The sequence below is a fragment of the Mirounga angustirostris genome, unplaced genomic scaffold (genome assembly GCF_029215605.1).
Source record: "Mirounga angustirostris isolate CCGP_5_RB_7025 unplaced genomic scaffold, mMirAng1.0.hap1 SCAF_9, whole genome shotgun sequence".
Taxonomy (NCBI): Eukaryota; Metazoa; Chordata; class Mammalia; order Carnivora; family Phocidae; genus Mirounga; species Mirounga angustirostris.
In genome coordinates this window covers 73,620,522-73,643,107 of record NW_026991717.1, presented here as the reverse complement: position 1 = coordinate 73,643,107, position 22,586 = coordinate 73,620,522, and the positions used below count along the sequence as shown (strand labels likewise).

The 22,586-nt window shown below is 47.7% G+C and overlaps 1 protein-coding gene across 4 annotated transcripts; it reads right to left on the bottom strand.

Moving 5' to 3' along the window:
- Positions 1-6: 6 nt before the first annotated feature.
- Positions 7-11,577, bottom strand: LOC123861456 (dehydrogenase/reductase SDR family member 4). Of its 4 annotated transcripts, none has more exons than XM_064570857.1 (8): positions 11,378-11,577; positions 10,137-10,314; positions 5,161-5,262; positions 3,061-3,160; positions 2,938-2,957; positions 2,500-2,634; positions 2,027-2,082; positions 7-528 (listed from the first exon to the last, which is right to left on the bottom strand). In XM_064570857.1, exons 1-8 carry the CDS (start codon positions 11,506-11,508, stop codon positions 414-416), a joined length of 837 nt encoding a protein of 278 aa, XP_064426927.1. In that variant the 5' UTR covers positions 11,509-11,577; the 3' UTR covers positions 7-413. The 4 variants fall into 4 exon arrangements, with proteins under 4 accessions (XP_064426927.1, XP_045756527.1, XP_064426928.1 ...); XM_045900571.1 differs by having other exon boundaries at positions 2,938-2,989; positions 3,090-3,160; XM_064570858.1 differs by lacking the exon at positions 5,161-5,262.
- Positions 11,578-22,586: the final 11,009 nt, after the last annotated feature.

Here is a 22,586-nt window from a genome sequence, read left to right as displayed (position 1 = left end):
CACCAATTCAAAGCAACATGATCATCTGCATTTTATTTGCATCTCTCTTTGCAAGTTGTTGATTTTCTGCCCTGCTCTTTCACCCGAGTTCCTTCAGTCCCATCTCCCTCAAATTCCTCCATGTCCAGGGGGGAACAATATTAGTTGGTTTTTGCCAAGGTAGACTCAGCTTTCTCAGCAGGCCTGCCCTTTGCTCTCAGGGCAAGTCTTTATCGGAGGCTCCAGCAACAGCGGAAATCATAAGACCATACCTTGACCACAGGGAAGGCTGGATCTTTTCACAAGACAGAACTGATTTGGGGGGTGGGGTGGGGTGTAAGGTGAACAGTATAATAGGCAGAGGTGGGAAAGGCTAGTCGATGAGTGCAGGAATTGGAGCCCAATCTCTGCCCCGGTGAGGTCTCTCCCGGTCCTCAGAGGCGGGATGGGGTCCCTCCACCCACTACCACTGTCTCCCCAGTGATGTAGCTGGCGTCTTCAGAGCACAGGAAAGACACGATGCCTGCACAGTCATCTGGCTTGCCTATCCTGGGGAAGAGGGGCAACACGGAAGGGAGTAAAAAATCAGTCAGACCCCCTGACCTGGCCCACAGGGAATGAATTTGCTTAATCAAAAAATATCAGGTGATTTATTAAGACCAGCGTACAAGCTTCTTGTCAATCAAACAGAGTTAGCATGAAGATAAGCTGTGATAATAAATACTACATCCTGCAAAACCCACCACACATTATATTCAAATAATACAGAGACATTCTGTTTTTTAGACAACTCAGGACAGCAAAATCCAAAGTCATACAGATAAACTGGTGAGCAGCGATTTTATTTGTTTCACACGTGTGTATACTGTTCAAGTGTCAGGAAGTCTGTGAGACAGTAAACGGTTTGTTTTAAATGGTTGCATTTGTATAGCTTCAACTCACAGACAACTTTTTCAGGAATCTATTTTTGTCCCTTAAAGTCAGGTTCATTTTGGGAGAATGTGCTAATTCTCGGTGTTTGTATCAGTGATTGCATAGTTAGGGAACGGTGTAACCTTAACTGCCATAGAATGCTCTAGAGGTGGGTAGAGTGGGCACCTCAAACCTAGAAGACCTGGAGTAGTGTGGTTCTCCATCCTAGCTGCACACTGTAATCATCTCCATCCTCTCCCCACTCCCCCCTACTCCCCCCTCTCCCTCCACCCCACCAAAAAAAGATGCCTAGGTCCTACACTGGACCAATTGAAAAAGAATCTTTGGGAGTAGAGCCTGAGCATCTGCAGTTTCACAAGTGCCCAGCTGATTCTAATGCACATTCAAGACCAAGAAGCATAGGTGGAGACATTCACCGGGGCTCCAGGATGACAATACCCTGACTTGTGAGTGAGCTGTAACTAGGTGTGCAGCTCATGCCTGACATCAAACAGCTTGGGGGTGCACCTGAGGGGGTCTGGAATGTCTGGACCAGTAAAGAGTAGGCATCGCTGGAATATGTCCTTGAGGGGACAAGACGGAGAAACCAAAAGCTGGAGAGAGGCAGGGAAGTTAGAGGAAAAGGAGCCAGACAAAGTGGCCTGAAAGGTCTGGCTAGCCCTGTGGGGAAGAGATGAGTGAGTTTTCTTAGCAAGGGGAGTTTTGGGACTTAGTGAAGCTCTTCATTCCTTTTATTTGGATTGTAGGATCATCAATCTGAGCTTCGGAAACATGGCATTTTATTCATGGTTTTGGTTTTGGTCTTGGTCCCCGGGTGCTAGGGATCCCCAGAGGTGGAGGCCACAGCCAGGTGGAGAGAGGAGTCAGGGCTTCTCCCAGGGCAGTGCTCTGCTGAAACCCGGAGCCTCTGTGTTTGGTTTTTGCAACGGAAGTGGACTGCTTGCACATGCCACTCTAGCGATGTAGTGTGCATGGACTCGTGAAGTGTGTGTTCGCGGGAGGACAGAGCATGCTCATGTTGTCTGTGGGACCAAAAGACAGTGAGCCATGGGCTGTGTGACGGACCAGACCTTTCGTCCTTGTCCTTCCTAACCTTCCCCTGTGACAGCCTTACCTTCTTATCTGCATGGTTTCTTTTATGCTCTCCTCTCTTGCCTTGTCCATCCACAACTGCAGGAAAAATGGACATCTCTTTATGTGGCAGAAGCGGAGACAGAGGGTCAGAGAGGGGAGAAAGTGCTGCCCTCATGTCAACTGAGAGGAAGGCTAGAGAGAAGCCCCTTCCACTTCCTAGTCTTCCTCGGTTCCCAGTCGCTCCCTACAGCCCTCTTCTGTTTCATTCTTTGCAGGTGCTAGTGAGGTTGTTGCTGGGTCTCCCCAGTTCTCATCCCCTTAAGGATATGGAACCGTGTGAGCAGAGTCTGAATTCCTGTCTCCACAGCACACCTCAAGAAAGGTGCTTGTGGGGTCTGATGTGGACAGGCGGCTGGTATGGGGGGGAATGTCGAAAAGCCCAGGGAGGGGGGCGGAAGATACTGGGCTTCGCCATCTAGGAAGATGCCCCTTTGGGGTCCCCGCGGTTCTCACCACTTGGCTGAAGCTAGTCTTAATGAGTCCCGGTGCCAGGCAGTTCACCCTAATGTTCCTTTGGTCCAGCTCTCTGGCCAGGTTCTTGGTGAGGCCCAGCAGGGCGGTTTTACTAACATTGTAGGGGCCCAGGCCCTGGAAAAAGGAGACAGTGGGTTAGTGTCTTTGCTTCCAGTTCATTCTTGGTTCTTATCGTAAGGCATAAAGGGCGGTCGAATAATAGGGCATCTCCTCTAAGGGAGGGTCCCAGCTAGAAAACTGTCTTGTGGGTGAACCACCCCTAGGTTAGGGTTTGTGGAGGCAAGGCATCTATTTTGTGGGAAGGGGCTTGGTGGTGTGATTCCAAAAGGGGACACACACTTCTTAGGGTGGCTGGGGACGAGTGGAAAAATGCAGGATGGGGGGTGGAATGGAAGTAGCAAAGAAGGGGGCTCTTACAGGAAACGGATGGTAGGCTCCTATGGAGGCCACAATCACCACTGAGCCGCCCCTGGAAAAAGAAGAGAGTGACCCTCTTCCCAGAGGGAACCCTGGCCCTCAGCCCACATGAGGTCCACGCACCCAGGCTCTCTCTCACTGTCTGTCTGTACCCTCGTTTCTCCATCTCTGGCACCACTGCTTTTGTCATGAGGGCTGTGGCCTTCACGTTAATGTCCAGAATCTGAAACCGAGAGAGAAGGAGAAAGAGCATGAGGGACGGGCTGGAGAAGGCAGGGCGATGAGGACTCACAGCGGGGTTCCTGGGACATTTGTTGGGCCCTGGTGCAGATCTCAGAGATGGTTTACCTGGACCTGACAAGTGCAGAAGCCGAGGCCCAGGGAGAAGCCCCTTTCACCAGCTTTTGCAGCTAGAGAATGACATATTAGGCTCGGGTGAGAAAGAAAGGAACCTGGTCCCTCTTGTTTCCTAACCAGCTGAGCATGATTTGGCCTATATTAGCAGGGCCGCTTTGGATTTGAGCTGGATTTTCTGTGTTTCTTCCAACTAGGGAGAACTTGGAATTGGGCTGGTCTACTGGACCCACCCCAGAATGGGCCATGTTGCTCTGGGAAAACGTGGCCTGACCTCGGGCACTGAGCTGGTTCCAACATTTCTCTGGCTTCTGAGCTTAAGGAGTCAGATGCTTTTGGCCCTCCAGGATGGACTGTCTGGCTGGCCATTTATTGGAAAGTGGGATCATGAAGGGGCACTTTGGGGGGAGCTGGGACATAGTCTCCAGTCAAAACCCCACATCCGTCATTTAAAACAAATGCATGACCCTCTTTTACATTGTTCTAGGCACTGCGGGGATATTCCCCTTCCGTGCCCCCCCATGCTGACTTATTATTTTGAAATTTTTAATCTTACAGAAAAGTTGCAATAGAAGTACGATGAATATCCAGATATCGTTTACCTGGATTTACCAATTGTTCACATGTTGCCCCATGTGTCCTATGTATCTGTATAGTTTTTTTCCTGAATAGTCATCACAATGTCCTATCAGTAGAACTTTAGCATTTTTTCCAAAGTATAAGGACATTCTTACACACCTCCATCCATTATCACACCAAGAAATTTAACATCGGTAATAATGATTTTACCTAATAGGCTGTCCCTAACAAAATTTCCCCAATTGTCTCCCCACATGTCCTTATTTTAAAAAATCCAGAGTTTAATCAAGGATCAGCCATTGAATTTATATTTGATGTACTGTGACATTTTAAAAAATGCAAATTAAAAAGAAAAATCACTTGGTTTAAAACTGATTTTCATGTGGTCTTTATTCAGACTGCTCATGAAAGATGTTTCTCTACTTTAAAGAATATCAATCAGGAACTGACTCATTTAGGCACATTTGGCACTTTGGTCTTTATGTCTGTGAAACACTGATAAACAAACTATAATATTTTAGTATCCTTAAACTTCAGTGCTGAGAAGTTATTGATGACATCAGAGTGAAAAGCCAAACCAGGGGAGATCATAAAAAATTTAGCATTTCCAAATCATGTGGGAATATTAACCTTAGTAAACAAAGACAAATATTTTAATTAAGCCTTCATAATTAAAAACTGTAGGTGTGTGAAATATATCATAAATGTAATTATGCATGCTCACATAAAACCCAACATTCCACACTTGAATTTAGACATCTGGATCTCAGATTTCCTTGACATTGCAGTTAAGAAGAAAAGAGCGCGGGTCTTTTTCAAAGGTTGTAAGTTATAAAGCGGTAACTTAGGTCATTTTGCTTAACTAGCAGCTATTAAAGTTTTCCAGCTAATGCGAAATCGTTCTTTTTTGGCCGCTGAAAAGGGGATGGAGGTTGTGTAGCCTTAAGCGTATTAGCTATTAGCAGATGGCTGCCATGTCTCTGCTGGAAATACACCCGAAGAAGAGCCTGGATGTGTATGTTCGGGGGGAGAAAGCTGGAGAGTGAAGCAGAAGAAGGCTAGCCAGGAGGAAATGGAAGAGCCAAACTGGGGAGAAGCAGAAATGAAAGGGGGGCAAGGAAAGAGGAAGCCACCCCCCACCTGCCCTTTACCAGGTGCACTCCAGGTGTGTGCAGATCACAAGGATTCCTCACATTTCCATGGCACTTGACAAACGTTTTCTAAAAGCAGCCTGAGTTTGTTCTGGCTGTTTTCTGAGGCCTGTCCCCTTCTCCTTTAATTCCCTCTCACCTTGTCCCACACCTCCTCGGTGACATCCATTAGGTTTCCAAAGAAAGGGCTGACGGCAGCATTGGAGACCAGGATGTCAATGCCCCCGTGAAGGTTCACGGCCTAGAGAGAGGAGTAAGGTCTGAATTAGGACTGCAGGTCAGTAGGGGAGGTGCATTTATCAATGTGGATAAAGAATTCCTTCTTAGGAACAAAATGATGTCAAAATGACATCTCTTTTTCTTGAAACATCTCTCTCCCCAGCTACCCTAAGTTCTGCTGCTAAACATCTTGGGTCTAGTTTCTTTTGCAGGCTTTTCTTCCTGCCCGCACCCCCCAGGGCTGTTGCTGACCTTTTACTCTTTACACTTTCCCTTTTGGGGAGCTCCTCTATTCTCATGGCTTCAGGTCCCACCTCAAAATCCATTTCCAGACCCTTTCACTGAATAGTCATCACTGAGTTCCAGCCCCGTTTGTCCAAGTGCTTACTTTCCAGTTCTCCTTGACTGAGTTAGCATGATCTCAAACTCAATCTGTCCACATACCTGAATGGAGAAACTGTTTTATTTTATTTATTTATACTTATATTTTGGTAAAGATTTTATTTATTTATTTGAGGGAGAGTGAGAGTGCACATGAACCCAAGCATGAGTGGGGGGGGGAGGGGCAGAGGGCAAGGGAGAAGCAGACTCCCCGAGGAGCAGGGAGCCCATCACAAGGCTCGATTCCAGGACCCTGAGATCATGACCTGAGCGAAGGCAGACGCTTAACTGACTAAGCCACCCAGGCACCTCGAGAAACTATTTTAGACCAACAGAATGTCACCACTGGGAGGGGCCTTTAGATCACCCAGCCCAATGTCCTCACGGCACGGGGGACGAAACTAAGTTCCGTGGATTTCTCAGTAATGACATATGAGGGCTGGCTAAGGAACAGGAGGAAGCCTGCTCACTGGGTCTTTGGGAGAGGCAAAGTAATCTGCTCAGGGCACAAAGCTAGTTAGTTAGTGGTGGCAGATCTGAGACCGGTCTCCCTTCTACCGCAGAGCTAATCCTTCAGAGTCCTCTGAAAGTGAGTTGGGGTCACTGTGAAACTGGTTACCCAGGAGCCATGGTAGGGAAGACACCAGCCTGGGCTTAAAGCGGTTTCCCACTCAGTTATGATGTCATTTTCTCTCCCCTCCCCCTTTTGTGGCTTGGAGGCATGGACGATTCAAGGCAGAAACCGAGATTTAAACTGGGGAAGCCAAGAAAGGCAACATCGCACCTTGCTAATAAATTGAAAGTAGACGGCGAAGGCATGTGCCAGCGTAATGAGTGGCCAAACGGAATCTGCCAACAGTACGTGACTCTGAAACCAGACTCTGCATTTGCCCAGAGCAGGCAATTCTGATGCTTTGGGCAAGCAGCACTAAACGGGCCCTCGATCAACTTTGTGCTTCATGATTTGGCGCACAGAGGGGTGTTATTAACAATGTGTGCCATCTGCTAGCTCCCGTTTTAACTAATTATTCTTGCTAACTAGGTGCTAAGCTCAGTTGCTTCCACACTGCTGAAGGAATGGCTTGGACTGTCAACATGTAAATTTAACAAAATTTAAAATCACATAAGCTTTTAAAACCGGTATCGATACTGTCTGGTGCTAAGTTTTGGTGTCTTGGCACAAAGCCCCAGTCACCTGCCTTGGCTCCGTGTAAGTCTCGCCTATGGACTTGTGATGAGCGAAGTGCACAATAAGCTAGAAACGGATGGGTGCGGGGCACCTGGGTGGCTCAGTCATTAAACATCTGCCTTCAGCTCAGGTCACAATCCCAGCATCCTGGGATCAAGACCCACATTGGGCTCCCTGCTCAGCAGGGAGCCTGCTTCTCCCTCTCCAGCTCGTGTTCCCTCTCTCGCTGTCTCTCTCTGTCAAATAAATAAAGTCTTTGGAAAAAAAAAAAGAAAGGGATGGGTGCTGTGCTCTGCAGGTGTGTGGTTGGGGGGCAGGGAGCCTAGCAGCTCAGAGAGGGAAGTCTAGGTTTTGACTGAACAGAGAACCATAGAAGATTCATGAGAAAGGCACTATGACCACCCAGGTGTCTCCTAAGCCTGCCCTAAATTGTGTGCTCACTACACTAAAGAGGTTAGGAGTTGGGTGCTCTGTTTTCTGATAGGTATATTTTTTAGAAAAAGTATAGTCAAGTGGAGAAGCGGCTGATCTGGATTCTGCTCCCCTACGCCTTTGAGAAGCTTTGCAGAACAGATTAGGAAGCCAGTGGATAGTAACCATTCTTTTTATTTACTTATTTTTTGAGAGAGAGAGCAAGTGCATGTGCTTCGGCGGGGGGGGGGGGGGGGGAGGGGGGAGCGCAAAGGGAGAGAGAGAATCTTAAGCAGACTCCCCACTCAGCTCAGGGCCCCACTTGGGGCTCATTCTCATGACCCTGAGGCCATGACCTAAGCGGAAATCAAGAGTCGGCCGCTTAACTGACTGAGCCAGCCAGGCGCCCCGGATAGTAACCCTTCTTAAGGAGCACCTTTCCCCATTGTAGGGTAACAGCTGACAACAGGCAGAGCCCATCGCTGATAGCTAATAAGTACCCTCTCCAGTCATTCTCCATCCTGACACTGGCCATACAGATTACTTGAGGGTTGTGTGTGTGTGTGTTTTAAGATTGTATTTATTTATTTGTCATAGGGAGAGAGAGAGTGTGCACAAGCAGGGGGAGCGGCAGGCAGAGGGAGAAGCAGACTCCCCACTGAGCAGGGACCCTGATGCGGGACTCGATCCCAGGACTCCAGGATCATGACCTGAGCCAAAGGCAGACGCTTAACGACTGAGCCACCCAGGTGTCCCTGTGTGTGTGTTTTTAAAGATTTTATTTATTTGAGAGAGAGAGCATGAGAGAGAGAGAGAGAGAGCACGCAAGCAGGGGGAGAGGCAGAGGGAGAAGCAGGCTCCCTGCTGAGCAAGGAGCCCGATGTGGGACTTGATCCTAAGACTCCAGGATCATGACCTGAGCCGAAGGCAGACGCTTAACGACTGAGCCACCCAGGCGCCCCTGAGAATTGTTTTTGACTCATCCCTCCTATTTCCCATTTCTTGACACTGGGTGAGGAAGAAAAAAATCTTGCTGGGTTCCCACTCAATGTCTCCTGGGTGTATCCATTCTGGTCCCACTGCCGTTGCTCTAGACCTGAATGACAGATACAACTTCCTTGCTAACATCCTTGGCTCAGAGTCTTTTCTACTCTAATATATCCTCTTACCGGTGCCAGATTATCTTTTTCAAATATATTCACTTTCATCTTGCTCAAAACCTCACGTGCCTTATTTCCTCCAAGAACATCTAAACTTCTTTGGGAGGCTACGGAGCCCCTGTCCCTTACTCTTCCCACCAGGCCATTTTCCAGCGGCAATCCCGAATCTGTGCTCTCTGCTGTGAATTCACAGTGCTCCGCTCTCCCCTTCGGTCCCTCCTTGGCTGGCTGCTCATTTTGCAGGGTCATGTGGAACCCTGTCCCTCCTCCATCTGCCCAGTCTCACTCCCTCCTGGAGGTCTACCTCAAGTCCCACCTCTGAGCCAGGACTGTATCTCAGGGTAAGTGGACCTGGTAGGGGTGAGAGGTTGTTTCCCTGGCAGGATTTTGACATTAAGTTGCTAGGCATATTTCATATGGCTACTCAGCAATTGGCCCTGGATCCCAGATGGCTCTCTTCACCCTCAGGATCAAGGTCCCAATCTCAGGCTCTGTCCAGCAGCCTATGCCAGACAAGGTGACTTTCTTTCTTTAATATTTATTTATTTATTTTAGAGGAGGTGGGGAGGGGCAGAGGGAGAGGGAGAGAGAGAATCTTAAGCAGGTTCCACGCTCAGCGCAGAGCCCTCGATCTCGGGACCCCAAGATCATGACCTGAGCTGAAATCAGGAGTTGGGCACTTAACCGGCTGAGCCACCCAGGTGCCCCAAGGTGACTTTCTTGGACATACATTTGGCTTTCTCCAGTACACAGTTGGGCATCTGCCAAATGGTTCCCTAAAAATGGAATGACTTTTTCCTATCAAACCACCATTTACCATTGTTTAAGGGACCCCTCTTCTATGATTATGAAATTATTCCTGCCAGCCTTCCAGTCTGTTATACTTTCCATTTAGGGTAGAGTCTCCCTCCTACTCCAGGGAATAAAGTGTGTGTCCCGAGCCTGAGGGAAGAGCAGCCTCCTTTGCCAGATATCCACATTTTCTTGTGTCGCTGGAAGGCTGGTGCCAAGTACCAACTCTACACTGGCTTTGACACTTTCTTTGAGACTAACATCCAAGTGGGCATGAAAGGCCTGACCCAGTGCTAATGGAGAAATGCCTGCCGGTCTGTAGTCAGCTTGGCAGGTCTGGATTGACTCACAGCTCTTTCTAACTGGCTGTGGGACCTCAGGATGTTGCTCCAGCTTTCAGAGCAGAATGTTCTGAATGTTCTGAAACTGGGAAAATAGTCCTTGCCTTGCTTGGATTGTTGTCAGGTTTAGAGATAACCAGTGAAGGCTCTGGACAAAGTGAACGACACACAGTAGGTGGCTGAAACATGGTGGGCTGCCTCCTGGAAGAGGTTCCCAGGGACTTGACTCTACGAGCTAAAGAACCGGGGATTGATTATTAGCCTGTGGGTGGAGACATCTATTTTGCAATTGTATTTACCTTTCTCATCTGCCCAATTAGATTGGAAACTACTGGAGAACCAGGGCCAGCTGTTGTCCTGGGTGACCCAAGGGATGATGCAGGGTTGAAGCATTAGAGTGGTTTTTGATTCTCTGACTGGGATGGGGTGATTCTCAGAGATATCATAGAAAGGCACACAATAAAAATGTGTTGGTGGATTGGTCTGCAGAACGTCCGGTTATGTTTTAGTTAACAGTGCTGGCTCGCATCACATCAGTGTTGTCTAGGAAAGCAGGGAAGGAGGCTCAGGCTGACTGCCTTCCGCCACCTCCTGGCTCTCTGCTCATGCCCTTGTTGCTCACCGTGGCCACCAGCCGCTTCCGGTCCTCGGCCTTCCCCACGTGGCACACGGTGCCCGCCACGCTCAGCCCCTCCCCCTGCAGCGCGGCCACTGCCCGGTCCACGTTCTGCTGCTTCCGGCTGCTGATGACCACGTGGGCCCCGTCCCGGGCCAGGCGCCGCGCGATGGCGAATCCGATCCTGCGGCAGAGAGAGAGGCCCGTCAATGCCAGTACGGGGGGAACGGTTTAGAGATGGGCTCCGGCGTCAGAATGCCCAGGCCTGAATTCCCGCTCTCCCTCGGTAGGACCTCCTGTCTGCTTTGTGTGTAAAAGAGCCATTACCATACAGATGGACGAGCTTAGCGTGTTTTTAGCACTCATTTACTTACTTTTCCTAGGGTTTTGGCCTTCAGGCTAGGTTCTCAGAAAATTCCCTTTCACAGGCATCCCCACAGTGACAGGCCCCACACGCTGCAGGGACTGAGGGGAGAGAAATGAGCCAGAGGGGTAGCAACAGCCCCTTGCATGATTGGAGGGTCTCACTTGAAAGAGCCCCTGTCCCCAGATACCTCCCTTACTGGTCTACATCTTCTCAAAATTGTTAAATAGTGTGGGTGCATGTGAAAGGGTGGGTCTCTAGTAAAAAATGTCATTTTTTTACATTACGCCCCTGGGAGTAAGGGTTCCACACTTGGCAGGTGTGAGTCATTAGCATTTCGCATACATTTGTACTTTAGATCTGTGTAGTGCAGGCATCTAGCAAAGTCCTGTGGGGATGAGAAACAGACAAGAGCGGTGAGTGAGAAACAGGTCGGGCAAGGGCAATATGTACTGAGCTAAACAAAAACCTGGACACGTGGGTTTTGTGTCCCGTCCAGGTAAGGGGCGCCCTATGGGGTGTCTGGAACATTTCCACAGTCGATGGAGGCCGTGGGATAGGGTTTTTGAAATCTGGACTGTCTTGGATTTCTTGGTGTTTGGTCTTCCCAGACTAGCTGGGGCCGCTTGACTCGGGCAGCCCAGAGCCCTGGGAGACTGAAGTGGCGCAGTTGAGCCAGGGGCAGCAGTGACAGGAGACTGGCAGCAAGTGGGGCCAAGGCAAGCCGATTCCGAGGCGCTGCAGGCCGACCACGTGGTTCCTTTCTTCCGCAGTCAGACTGCCTGGCAGTGAGGTCTGAGGGCTCGGCCCGGAAGCAAAGGTCAAGGGGTTAGTACCTGTTTCCAGATAGCGGGGGCCTCAGAGACTCCGCCCCGGCACTCACCCGTCGGTGGAGGCAGTGACTAGAGCCACCTTATTGGCGAGCGGGTCCCGGCGCGCCATCCCGGAGCTGGCCATCCGCACAGAGCTCCACGCCCGGGCGCAGCTGGCAGGCAAGAACCCCGCCTTCCGCATGGCGCCGTCTCGCCGTAAACTCAAGGGCGGTAATAACCCGAGAAGGACGGGAACGAGGAACGGGCCTCCTCCCCGCCCCGCTCCGCCCCCCGCCCGGCTGCCAGATCTCCGCCCCGCTCCCCGCCAGCCGTGGCGCTGGACCACTAGCTAGTCCCGCCCGGCGCCGGCTCCTCGCAGCCCGAGCGGGCTGTGGCCGCGGGGCGCCCCCTGCCGGCGCACGGCCCGCCGCGCCCAGCTGTCCTCGGCTTGGCCCCGGCCGGCATGGGACGGGCGGTCCCCCAGGTTTCCTTTAGGGCCCGCTTCTTTGCGGGAACCCACAGACTTCCCCGCCGTCGGCAACGTCCCGCCGCTTGACCCTGCTAGTTTTCCGGGGTGGGGGAGCTTTGAGTTGGTTGCTTAACCTTCCCGGAACTTCAAGATGGACCTCCATCTCCAGGAAAGTCTGGGTCTACGTATGTGATAGCTCACAAGAGGGCAAATGTTTTGAGATTGCCCATGGAAGTGAGGCCTGTGGGCCACACGGAGTCACCAGGTGAGGGTCTCAGGTGAGGGTGGAGGAGCCTGGAAGAGAGATGTGATGAGGAGGAGCAGCTGGGCTAGGGTCTGGCACTGCCCTTCACACTGGCTCACGGTCTCCTCCATCCTCACAGGCCTGGAGGGCAGACTCTGATCACTGTGGTCACCAGGGTGCAGGGGAAAAGATCCTGACTGGACTAGACTTCTGGCACCCTCCACCCCAAGAGGACTGCCCCCATTGTACAGGGCCTAAGTGGTAGCAAGAGGTGAGAGGGTCTCCCAGCCAGTGGTGGAAATACAAATTCAGGGGTACTCAATTCTCCATAATCACCACGTCCCCAGGTCTTAGCCTCCATCCCGGTTCAATAAATATTTACGGAACGTAAAAGCACTTTATAAACTGGAAACTACTAAACACATAGTAATTATTGCCACCATAGAGTTACTATTATTGTTGCTACAGGCCAGGCTCTTCATCTGTAAACAGAGATGCTGGGGGAGATGCTGAATAAAGTCCTCTCGAGCTATAAATTCTGTGTCCAAGACTTCACCCTACACTTCTGCTGAGCAGGCTGAAATGATCTCCCTTCTGGGTTTCTGGGAGAATTAACAAATCTGGATGGCTTATGGGATACTGTAGAAAGGCCCCAACAGACCCAAGTGTCAGTGGCTGAATTAGCTTAACCCAGGGGCCTCCAAATGCCAGACTGAGAAGTGGTGCTGATCTATGGCAAAGTTTGCACTTGTTCCAGGCAAACTGAGACAGAGAAAGACAATATAGTGAGTTTCATAAAGCTAAGCTTATTTAACTTGACAGTTCTTTATTTGGGGATACGCTTTTGCTCCTTTGTGTGTGTGTGTGTGTGTGTGTGTGTGTGTGTGTGTGTTAGTCTTTTTGTTAAGAAAAGATGATGAAAGTAGATGGGTAGGTTGAGAAAAGTGTTGTTAGCTGGTGAAATCACCAGTCTGGCAACTCTATGTCAGTCCTTACAATTAGAGGAGAGAGAATCCTGGGCTGTGAAATTCAGTTCTGGGAATCGCTATTTAATAGAATTCATACTTGCTAGAGATTCCTTTAGTATATGTGTAGTTCTGCAGAGCAGCCAAAAAAGTATGTTCAAAAGGGGATGTCTGGGTAGCAAGTGATTTATCAGGCGTGCACTGGATTTAGAGTATATTCCTCAACCAAGGAGCTACAGCTGCGGCACTCAGCTTTGGTACTCAGCACATCCTGATGAGATAAGAGAGCTTGAGTCTAATTTTCCCCATGTCCGGGGAAAACTGACTCTGACTGGTGCCCCTCAGTCTGAACCTCATGAATTATTGACAGCAGAGGCTGGATAGCATGACACTCTTCTTCCTCCTCCCCCGTTCAGAGCTAATGCACTGTGGGAACACTTCCCAGTGCTCTCCACCTGTGGGCCTGTGGGGAGAGTATGTAGGAGGATGGGAGCTCGGGTTCTCAGGGCTTTGGGTTCACAGGGACAGGCCTCCCAGGCAGATCTGATCTCTCTTCATCTCCTGCCCAGAAGTGGGCAGCCAGATCCAGGGGCTGAGGTTGTGGGAGGGAGAGGGAGACCGCACCTCAAAGAGCAAAGTGTTCTGAAAAAATAGAATTCTGGCCTGGGAACTTGGTGAATATCACATGGCCCCTCCTTGTCTGGTCAGGGTTGATATTTGGTCTCCAGCACCATTTCTTTGGGGAGAGCACAAGGCACATTAGAGAAAGGATCTGTGGGCACGAAATGATAGCGGGAAGAAAAGGGGTGTGGGAGTCTCTAGCTCCTACTCTTCAACAGGCTGGTTTGCTGGGGACTGGGGGTGGGGTGGGGGGGTAGGAAATCTTTGGGGGAAATACATGGGTGTGTAGGAGTCTCTTTGAAATGGGGAACATTAATAGGCAATGGGATTGCTCTTGTATGTATGGAGGTGGTACCATCTGCAGATCCTGAGGAAATGCCTTCATTGTTGGGAAGACGTTCCCATCTTCCCTGAGGGCTGATGTTCACCTGGGATGGTATTTAAATCTTGCATTTTGCAATAATCATCCTAGATGGGTCATTGACACAAGTCAGGACTGGGCAGGGTAGAAGGGCTGGGGGATAACAGCAACTTTTGCTGAACGCCCACTTATTAAGTGTGGCAAGTACTTGGTGCTTTTTATAAATTTTATTGAACTTTTCTAATCTGGTGAGGCATTTTTATCCCCACATGTGAAATCAGAACGAATCATGACAATCTGACCTGCTGTGTATGTTGAATAGCTATGCTTCGTTTTTCTGACATTGTTGGGGAATGACAGTTTTCATAGAAATTAATTTTCTCTGAATTGGAATTTTACTTTCAGCACTGTTGTTTTCATCATTAAATACCTAGTCTTTAAGTTATTCAAATAACACATGTTCAGGATTTTAAAAAGAGACAGAAGGTTTTAAAGTGAAAAATAAAAAAGTAACTCTTCCCAATGCTGCTTCTACCTGCTCCCCATATAGCTCCTGGTCTGGTGTATCCTTCTAGAAGTTTCCTATGCATTACATGCATTTTTCCCTTAAAAATGTTTCTTACAAATGGAAGAACACTTTACATACTGTCGTTCAAACTGCTTGCTTCTTTTCTTTCTCCCTTTTTCTCCTTTATTTCTTTCATTTCTTAAAATACATTCTTAGAGAATGTTCTGAGTGGTACACAATGGATCTACTTTTTTCTCCCCCTTTTAAAAATAGCTGTACAGTATTCTATTGCGTGGATATTCCATAATTTATTTAGCCAGTCTCCTACTGATGAACATTTAAGTCACTTCCCGTGTTTTGCTATTTCAAACAATGCTACAGTGTACAAGCTTGGGTGTATGTATTATTTGTGTTTGGTGCAAGTACTTTTGTGCCCTGGGTCAAATGTTTTCAATTGAGGGCTATGATCAAATTACCTTAAAAAAGGTTTCTTTTTTTTTTTTTTTAAAGATTTTATTTATTTATTTGAGAGAGAGAGAGAGCGAGAGCATGAGGGGGGGAGGGTCAGAGGGAGAAGCAGACTCCTCGCTGAGCAAGGAGCCCGATGCGGGACTTGATCCCGGGACTCCAGGATCATGACCTGAGCCGAAGGCAGACGCTCAACCAACTGAACCACCCAGGCGCCCACCTTAAAAAAGGTTTGACCAGTTCTGATGGATTCACCTATTGTCCTACCCTCTTCTACCTAGTATCTAGAACGGTTTAAATTTGGTTGACGTCAGAAGCTCGTAAGAATGGCAACACAGCGTGGCCTCGGTGGCTGGGAGCCTGTAGAGATTGCTGGGTCCTGCTGACCCACAGCCTATACACTTGATGTGTACTCCTGCCCATGTTTGCCATTGAAGATGCCAGCCCCATGATGCCAGATCTTAGGATTTTTTAAACAGAAGGTAGAAATCTGTATTTTAATATGAACTCTTTGATTTTTTTAATGTAGGCAACTAATTTACTTAAAAAAAAAGCAAAAACATCCCTCCCCCAAAAGCACCCCCAAAACAAAACCCAAAACTAAAGCAGTGAACGTATCTGTCAGTGACAGAGACTGACATGGTTTCTGCTTATTCAAATGCTATGGCTTGCTTGGGGCGCCTGGCTGGCTCAGTCCGCAGAGCATGCGACTCTTGATCTCGGGTGTGAGTTCAAGCCCTGTATTAGGTGTTAAGTTTACACAAGACAAAACAAAACAAACTAAGAAAAAATATAAATGCAATGGCTTATTTATCTTGTGAGATACTGACCTATCTAGAATCTCCTAATTCTGTTGCATAGCTTATTCAATTTCCGGTTTTTCAATTTTTATCCCCGGTTGCCCTGTATTTAGGCAACTGTTCATGAACACCATTTAGTTTCATGCATCCAGTCTTTGTACAGGTCCTTTACAGGAACTCTGTGCAGTGGTGGGCAAGAGATTCTTATAAGACATAAGACAGGCATTGGCTTCTCTTTTCCCTTATGCCCAGGATCGCTTTTTGCTGCTGTATTAGGAATGGGTGGTGGTGGTGGGGGGTGTTCCCCAGTCTATTTTCAGGTAGTACTTGGCCCCATCTTGGGCTTCAGCGCTCTCTCCTACTGGTCACTTCTGGGAACTCCAGGATTCTAACTTTCTTGTGGTTTCCACATGGATGCTGAGATGCAGGCTTTGGGGCAGGGACAAGGTGAGGAAGGCCACACTTCCCCAGCTGCCTCATTCTTTATTCTTCATGATTCCATCACACCAAGAAATTGATGGAGGAATTATGGGTAGCGTGAATTACAATATAGAGGGACAGATCCCCCAAAAGGAATGCCTAATATGACTTCCTCTCGGGTCCCTTTTAGGCACAAATTCCCTATTTTCAAAATTGTGGTTTCCCCCTTTCCTCCCGCAGAGATAGTCCTTGTGAGATGCAGATGTGGCGATGCAGAAAACAGCTCAGATTCTCCTTCTAGAAAGGACTCATGCTGGCTGCTGGGAGCCTGATTAGCTGCCAGCCTTCAGCTGACAGTTAACTCCTTCTCAGGCTGGCCTCAGCCATTGACTGAGCAGGACAGTGGAACAAAGACCTTCCAACGGGAGGTCCAACAGGAAGCTTGGGTGTATGTATTACACCTGCCTGCCTAACATGGGTCTCCTCTAACACACCATCTTTGCTTTAAAGCTTCCTGTTGGGCTGGTCTAATTGTCAGATCTGCGTCTTTGGGTCCAACAGCTCCTCCTCCTCAGTCCTGCTTCTTCCCTCTCCTTTTGCAGGTGTTTATCCCACTCAACACTTCTGACTCCTGACTCTACCCAGGCATTTGCTTTGCTGAGGACTCACTGGCAGCCTCTTTTGTTACCAAAACCCAAGGTTGGCTGCTTGGCATTCGAAAGCCAATACTCTAGAGACAAGTGTCGGTTGGGAAGGAAAGGTTGCTTTATTTAGGAAGTGGGTAACCCGGGAAGACGGCGGACCATCTCCAAAGCCCTGGACCAAGCAGGGAGTTTTTAAAGGAGAAACAGGTGAGGGTCCACATGCAGGGGAAGCAGTCGTATAGTTAATTATTCTTGATACGATCTCAAGCAAACTTGCTAGCATCAGGGAAGGATAGTTTCTAGTGTGGTCAAGATTGATCTTCTTAGAATATCTGGCTCTTTATTTCCCCAGAGTTGGTATTCTGTTGATGTCTCAAAGAAGCTGTAATTAGTCAAGCTATCAGCTAGAGGGCACAGGTCAGGGGGTTAAAGGTATAGAGCCCTGAAACACAGTTAACATTTTCTTTAGACTCTTTCCAATGCAACAACACGAGTTGTTCTCCCAGAGAATCTGTCCTCGTCCTGGAATCAGAGCCTCCGAGTACTCTGAAGCAAGAGTCTCCCGAAGCTATTAATTCCTGCCAGTTTGACTTACATGATGGGGGGTGTTGGTAGAAAATTGCAGGGTGGGCTTTGGCTGGCTCTGGCCAGCACCATAGCGCAAGTCCAGTTCTGGAACTCCACGTGTTTCCCGTGAGATCTCACTGGTAGGATGAGATGAAGAAATGTCCCCTTGCCTGAGGTTAGAGGAGCCTGTCCCCACTTTCCTGTGAGGAGCTGAACACACACACACACACACACACACACACACCCTTCCAAGAACCAACAGCCATTCTTAGGGACAATGCTACCCAAAGCTACATTAAAAAAAGAGAACCGAGTTCCTAGAGGTGCCAGGCTGCCCTCTCTGGAGATAACATTTGACATTATTATGCAAAGCAGTTTCAGTTCCTTTACCCTGCTTTTAGAACAGTGTAAGAAGCCTGTGGTATGAAATGAATAAGCCCTGTCACAAGCCTTGCCAAAGGACAGAGCAGTCTACTTCTGAGGGCTTTCTCTTTTGTTGGGCCAGATCAAATTCTTGAGCAAAACTGCACTCCTTTTAATCTCTGCAAAGGAAATGGGGGTCGTTTAAGAATTTATTATCCTTTTGTCTCAAGCAAACCCTTGGGAGTGAAGGGGATGGTTGTGTTTGTCCTTCTGGTTGCATATGTTCTACCCACTCATTTTGAATGTAATGACATAGGGATTGTTCTTACCTGTTGGTACTTCTTAAAAAACCCAAGAATCACACAATACACACATTCTGCACCTTGTTTTTAAAAAAGCCTTTTTATTTTGAAGCAGTGATAGACTCCAAAGTAGTACCTAGCGTCCCAGTGTATGCTTCTTTCAACTTCCCTCAATGATGACACCTTACAGAGGTGACATCTGTAATACAATGTCAAGACCGGGACATTGACATTGATGCAATAGAGTTAACTAGAACAAAGGCCGTATTCAGTGTTCATTTGTTATGTGCATTCATGTGTGTGCGTGGGTGGGCATCCGCTGCTCAACCTGTTTGGTATATCTTGGAGAGCTTTGACTAGCAGGGCCATACAGACCTACTTTATTCTTGTTCCTTCTTAAATTATCTGGACGGATTATCATTTGTCAGTCCCCTGTTGTTTTTAGTTGTTTTTGACTGTCCTCAAACACAGATGATGTTGCAATAGCACCTTTGTACACATAGCTAGGAGAACTCCTACTAAACCCACATTAATAGTTGAGTCATTAAGCCAAGGGTATGTACCTTTGGCATTTGATAGAAATTGTCAGTTGCCCTCCAGAAAAGCTTGCCCTTCTCCGGTCTCAGGGAACCTTCCCAAAGGGCAGTTCAGTGTGATGGTGCCCAGTTCCTTGCAGCCTCCTGGCGTGTAGTTTCACCAAATATCTTAATTTTTGCCAATCTGGGTGAAAACATTTTTTTAAATTTACATTTCTTTATTAAGATGATTGAATATTTTTTCATATGTTTACAGGTATTTGTATTTCTTGTTTCATAAACTGCTTATTCATGTCCTTTGTCCACTTTTATTGGGTTGTTTACTCTGTTTCCTTATCTATTCTTATAAACTATGAAAGGACATTAACCGTTTTATTGTCATGAGTTGAAAATATTTTTCTGTTTGACTTTTGAATTTATGTCTTTTTTTTTTTTAAGATTTTATTTATTTATTTGAGAGAGAGAGAATGAGAGAGAGAGCACATGAGAGGGGGGAGGGTCAGAGGGAGAAGCAGACTCCCTGCCAAGCAGGGAGCCCGACGCGGGACTCGATCCAGGGACTCCAGGATCATGACCTGAGTCGAAGGCAGTCGCTTAACCAACTGAGCCACCCAGGCGCCCCGGAATTTATGTCTTTTTTTAAAAAAGATTTTATTTATTTATTTGACAGAGAGAGACACAGCGAGAGAGGGAACACAAGCAGGGGGAGTGGGAGAGGGAGAATCAGGCTTCCCATGGAGCAGGGAGTCCGATGTGGGGCTCGATCCCAGGACCCTGGGATCATGACCTGAGCAGAAGGTAGACCCTTAACGACTGAGCCATGCAGGCACCCCAAATTTATATCTTTTTAATGTCATGTAGATGTTTTAAATTTTTATGGAATCAAATTTATTTTTCTTTTCTCTTATGGCTTCTGAGTTTTATGTCATGCTCAGAAAAGCCTTTCTTACTCTAAAAGTATAAAGAAATTCACTCATGTTTTCATGTAGTTACTCAATATCTGTGTGTATGTTTAAATCTTCGGGCCATCTGATATTTGTTTTTGTATGAGAAGTTAGATAGAGATCCAGATTAACTTTTTTCCCCAATGGTTAGCCAGTTATCTCAGCCCTGTTGGAGTTTTCCCCCCATGTCTCGATTTCTTTATTATTCCCATATGTATTGGAGCCTATTTCTGGATTCTATTTCATTCCATTGATTTGTCTATCTGTTCCCAAGTCAGGACTTTAATAGCTATTGCAGAGAGGAAAAAAGAAAGTGGAAAAAGTGCCATAAAATAATTTCAGATAGAATGCCATGTCAATTCAAAGGAGGGAGAGAGTATTTTTAGTTCGGGTGGTCTGGAAAAGCTTCATGAAAGAGAGACATTTAAGACGGAGCTCAAATGAGCTTCATTTGTCAAAGGGAAAAAAAACAAAGATGTGGAGGCGGGCGGTGGTGAATATTTGTGCGGATGGCTGTTGGTCTGTGCAAGGGAGCCCGTGGTGTATGTGCATGTCTTGGATACAGTCACAAGCACAAAGAAATTTTTGTACTACTCTTTTGAGTCATTTTGAGGGTACATTTATTGACCATTATAGCTACAAGTTGAGCACCTACTCTTTGCTGGGATACCTATGTCAATTCTGATTCTCACCACAAGGAGCAAGGTTGATATTATTATTCTCATTTTAGGAACGAGGAAAAGCCTCAGGCAGGTAAAATAACATCGTAAGTGGCTGCGCTGAGTTTCAAATCCATGGCAAATAAGAAACCAAAATGCAGCAATGAAAAACCAGAGTAGAAAACGTAGCAGTCTCTCTTCTGCCCACGTCACTTGGGATCCCTGTCCTTCCGGGCGCGGCCGGGGAAATCCACGCCTGCTCTTTCCTCAAAGCCAGCATGTTGTTGGAAGGTACGGGAGATCCAGGGCCCTGAGAATGTCCCTTCCCTCCCTCCACAGCTCTTAACCAAAGACAGATGGGGCTGAGATATACATCTAGCTCTTTTTGTCTTCTCACTGAGATGCCTTTGACGTGTGACCCACAGTGTCCCCCGAGCCCCGCCAAGTCCAGATTACCCTCTATGTGACTTGGCTTGGTTTTGCACCTTACATGGTCTAGCCTCCTCACCTCCTCTAACTCTTTTCCCTGAAAATATTTATTAATAAATCTCTCTCACGTGCATCTTTCTCTAAGGCAGTACTGTTTTAAGAAAGCTTTGTTTCAGTTGTGTAGCGGTGTGTGCATGCGTGCATGTGTGTGTCCGTACATGGTGTTGCCGTTTAACCTGCAGTTCTTCCTGGGGACCTAAAAAGGTTGAAAGCCACTGTCTCATAGCATAGTAAGCTGTCTCTATTTGTGTTGAATTCACTGAGCTGGAAAGTTTCCTGGGTGCTCCAGAATCAGAACTGCAGATCATTTTCCAGGTCTTGTTGCCTCTTTGAGTACAGCGACTTAAAATATATTGAATAAAAATGTATTAGTCATGGGTCTAGAGAACACCATCAACTTTGACACAATTGGTTAGGCTGTTCTTTGAACTTCTTTGGGCAGTCAAGCCTGCCGAATAGCTTTCAAAGTCCAGATTTCCTTTGCTAAGTTTGATAAATACGGTATAAAGATCATGATGGTTGAGTGTTAATTTTTTGCAGACTGGCAGAAATAGGAAAGCCAAGTTTGCCTTGGAGCAGAGCCAGAGGGCATGCCTGACCGCACAGCAGGAGAGTCATCCCAGAGCTCCGGCCTTCTGCGGAGAGAGGTGGGGTGGTCAGAATTGCTCTGCATTGACCCTGAGGGGATAAATGCAGCACCTAAAAGGAAGGGAAGATGACACATCACAATACTCACCAACAGCCAATGAGACCTAGCAAAGAGGTCTGGCGAGTTTCTGTTGGTCGGATCAGTAGAGATCCCAGGGCAGACCTGGAAGCCATGAGTGGAGAGAAAAGAGTACCAGTTCCCAAAGTACACAGCAGAGATGGAATCAGGAAGGCAGTGCAAAGAAAGGGCAAGACATCCAACTTCCCAGCAAAGCCTTGGGAACCCTGTCATCGTGGTGTCAGTTGAAGATCCTTATTTGTCAGTACATGATATAAGATGAGGTCCATATATAGCAAAGAGCTAAGGTATGTTGAAAATTCAATGGAATGGTTAAGGAAAAAGGAAGCAGAGCTCAGCTTATGAGGTTTTGACTGAAGACAGCTGTAATTGAAGAATTTATAGGGTTTCTAATATTGTCGCAGGGAAGAGCCATGTCTTCTGGTAGATGTGGCCATTCTGGTCACCCCAAAGGTGGGCTGCCGTGTGGGAGATGGGTGCTTGTTAGCATGGTCAAGTTCTGGTTGAAGGATCCTTCAGCACCAGCCAACTCCCTCCCCACTGATTCCGCATTCATTCCACTGCTTTCGGATTGTTACTCCAGGTAGGAGGTGTGGATTATAGCTAACACTTTTCCTCATCACTGGGAGCTAATTTTCCCCACTGAAATCTACTCCACTGGCTTTTGAGACTAAATCAATTTCATGTGAGTTTGGGTTGTGAGAGTCAGTATCATATTCCCCCCCAAGGTGTTGACTATCCAAGTCCTAGGCAGACCAGTCCAGAGAGCTATGCCAGGGGTCAGGACCCTGTGAGGCCCAGCCTGAAATGCGCAGTCAGATCTCACAGGTTCCAAGACCACAGAGGAGCACCAGACCCCTGCCCGGCTGAGGGGCAAACCCTGAGGGACGCAGTATAAGCTGGTTGCTGACTATTGGTGAGACTCTAGAATTCAGCCATAAAGCGCGTGTTCACATGGGGGTGGGGCAAGAGAAAGCTTTGACTTGAGGGAGCAGAGCAGGGGTGGAATGTGTGTGGGGGTTAGTTTTGTCCTCAGTTTCTGTCCTGACTACAGTTTCTGGGAAATTAAGTGAGAAAGAAGCCTTTAGGCTCTAAATTCCAGTGGTGAAGAGAGACTCCCTAGCTCAGAGTTCTTTCTCTGTCGGATATTCAGGTGGGGTGGGGTGGCTCCCATGAGGCATGGTGGGGCGGGA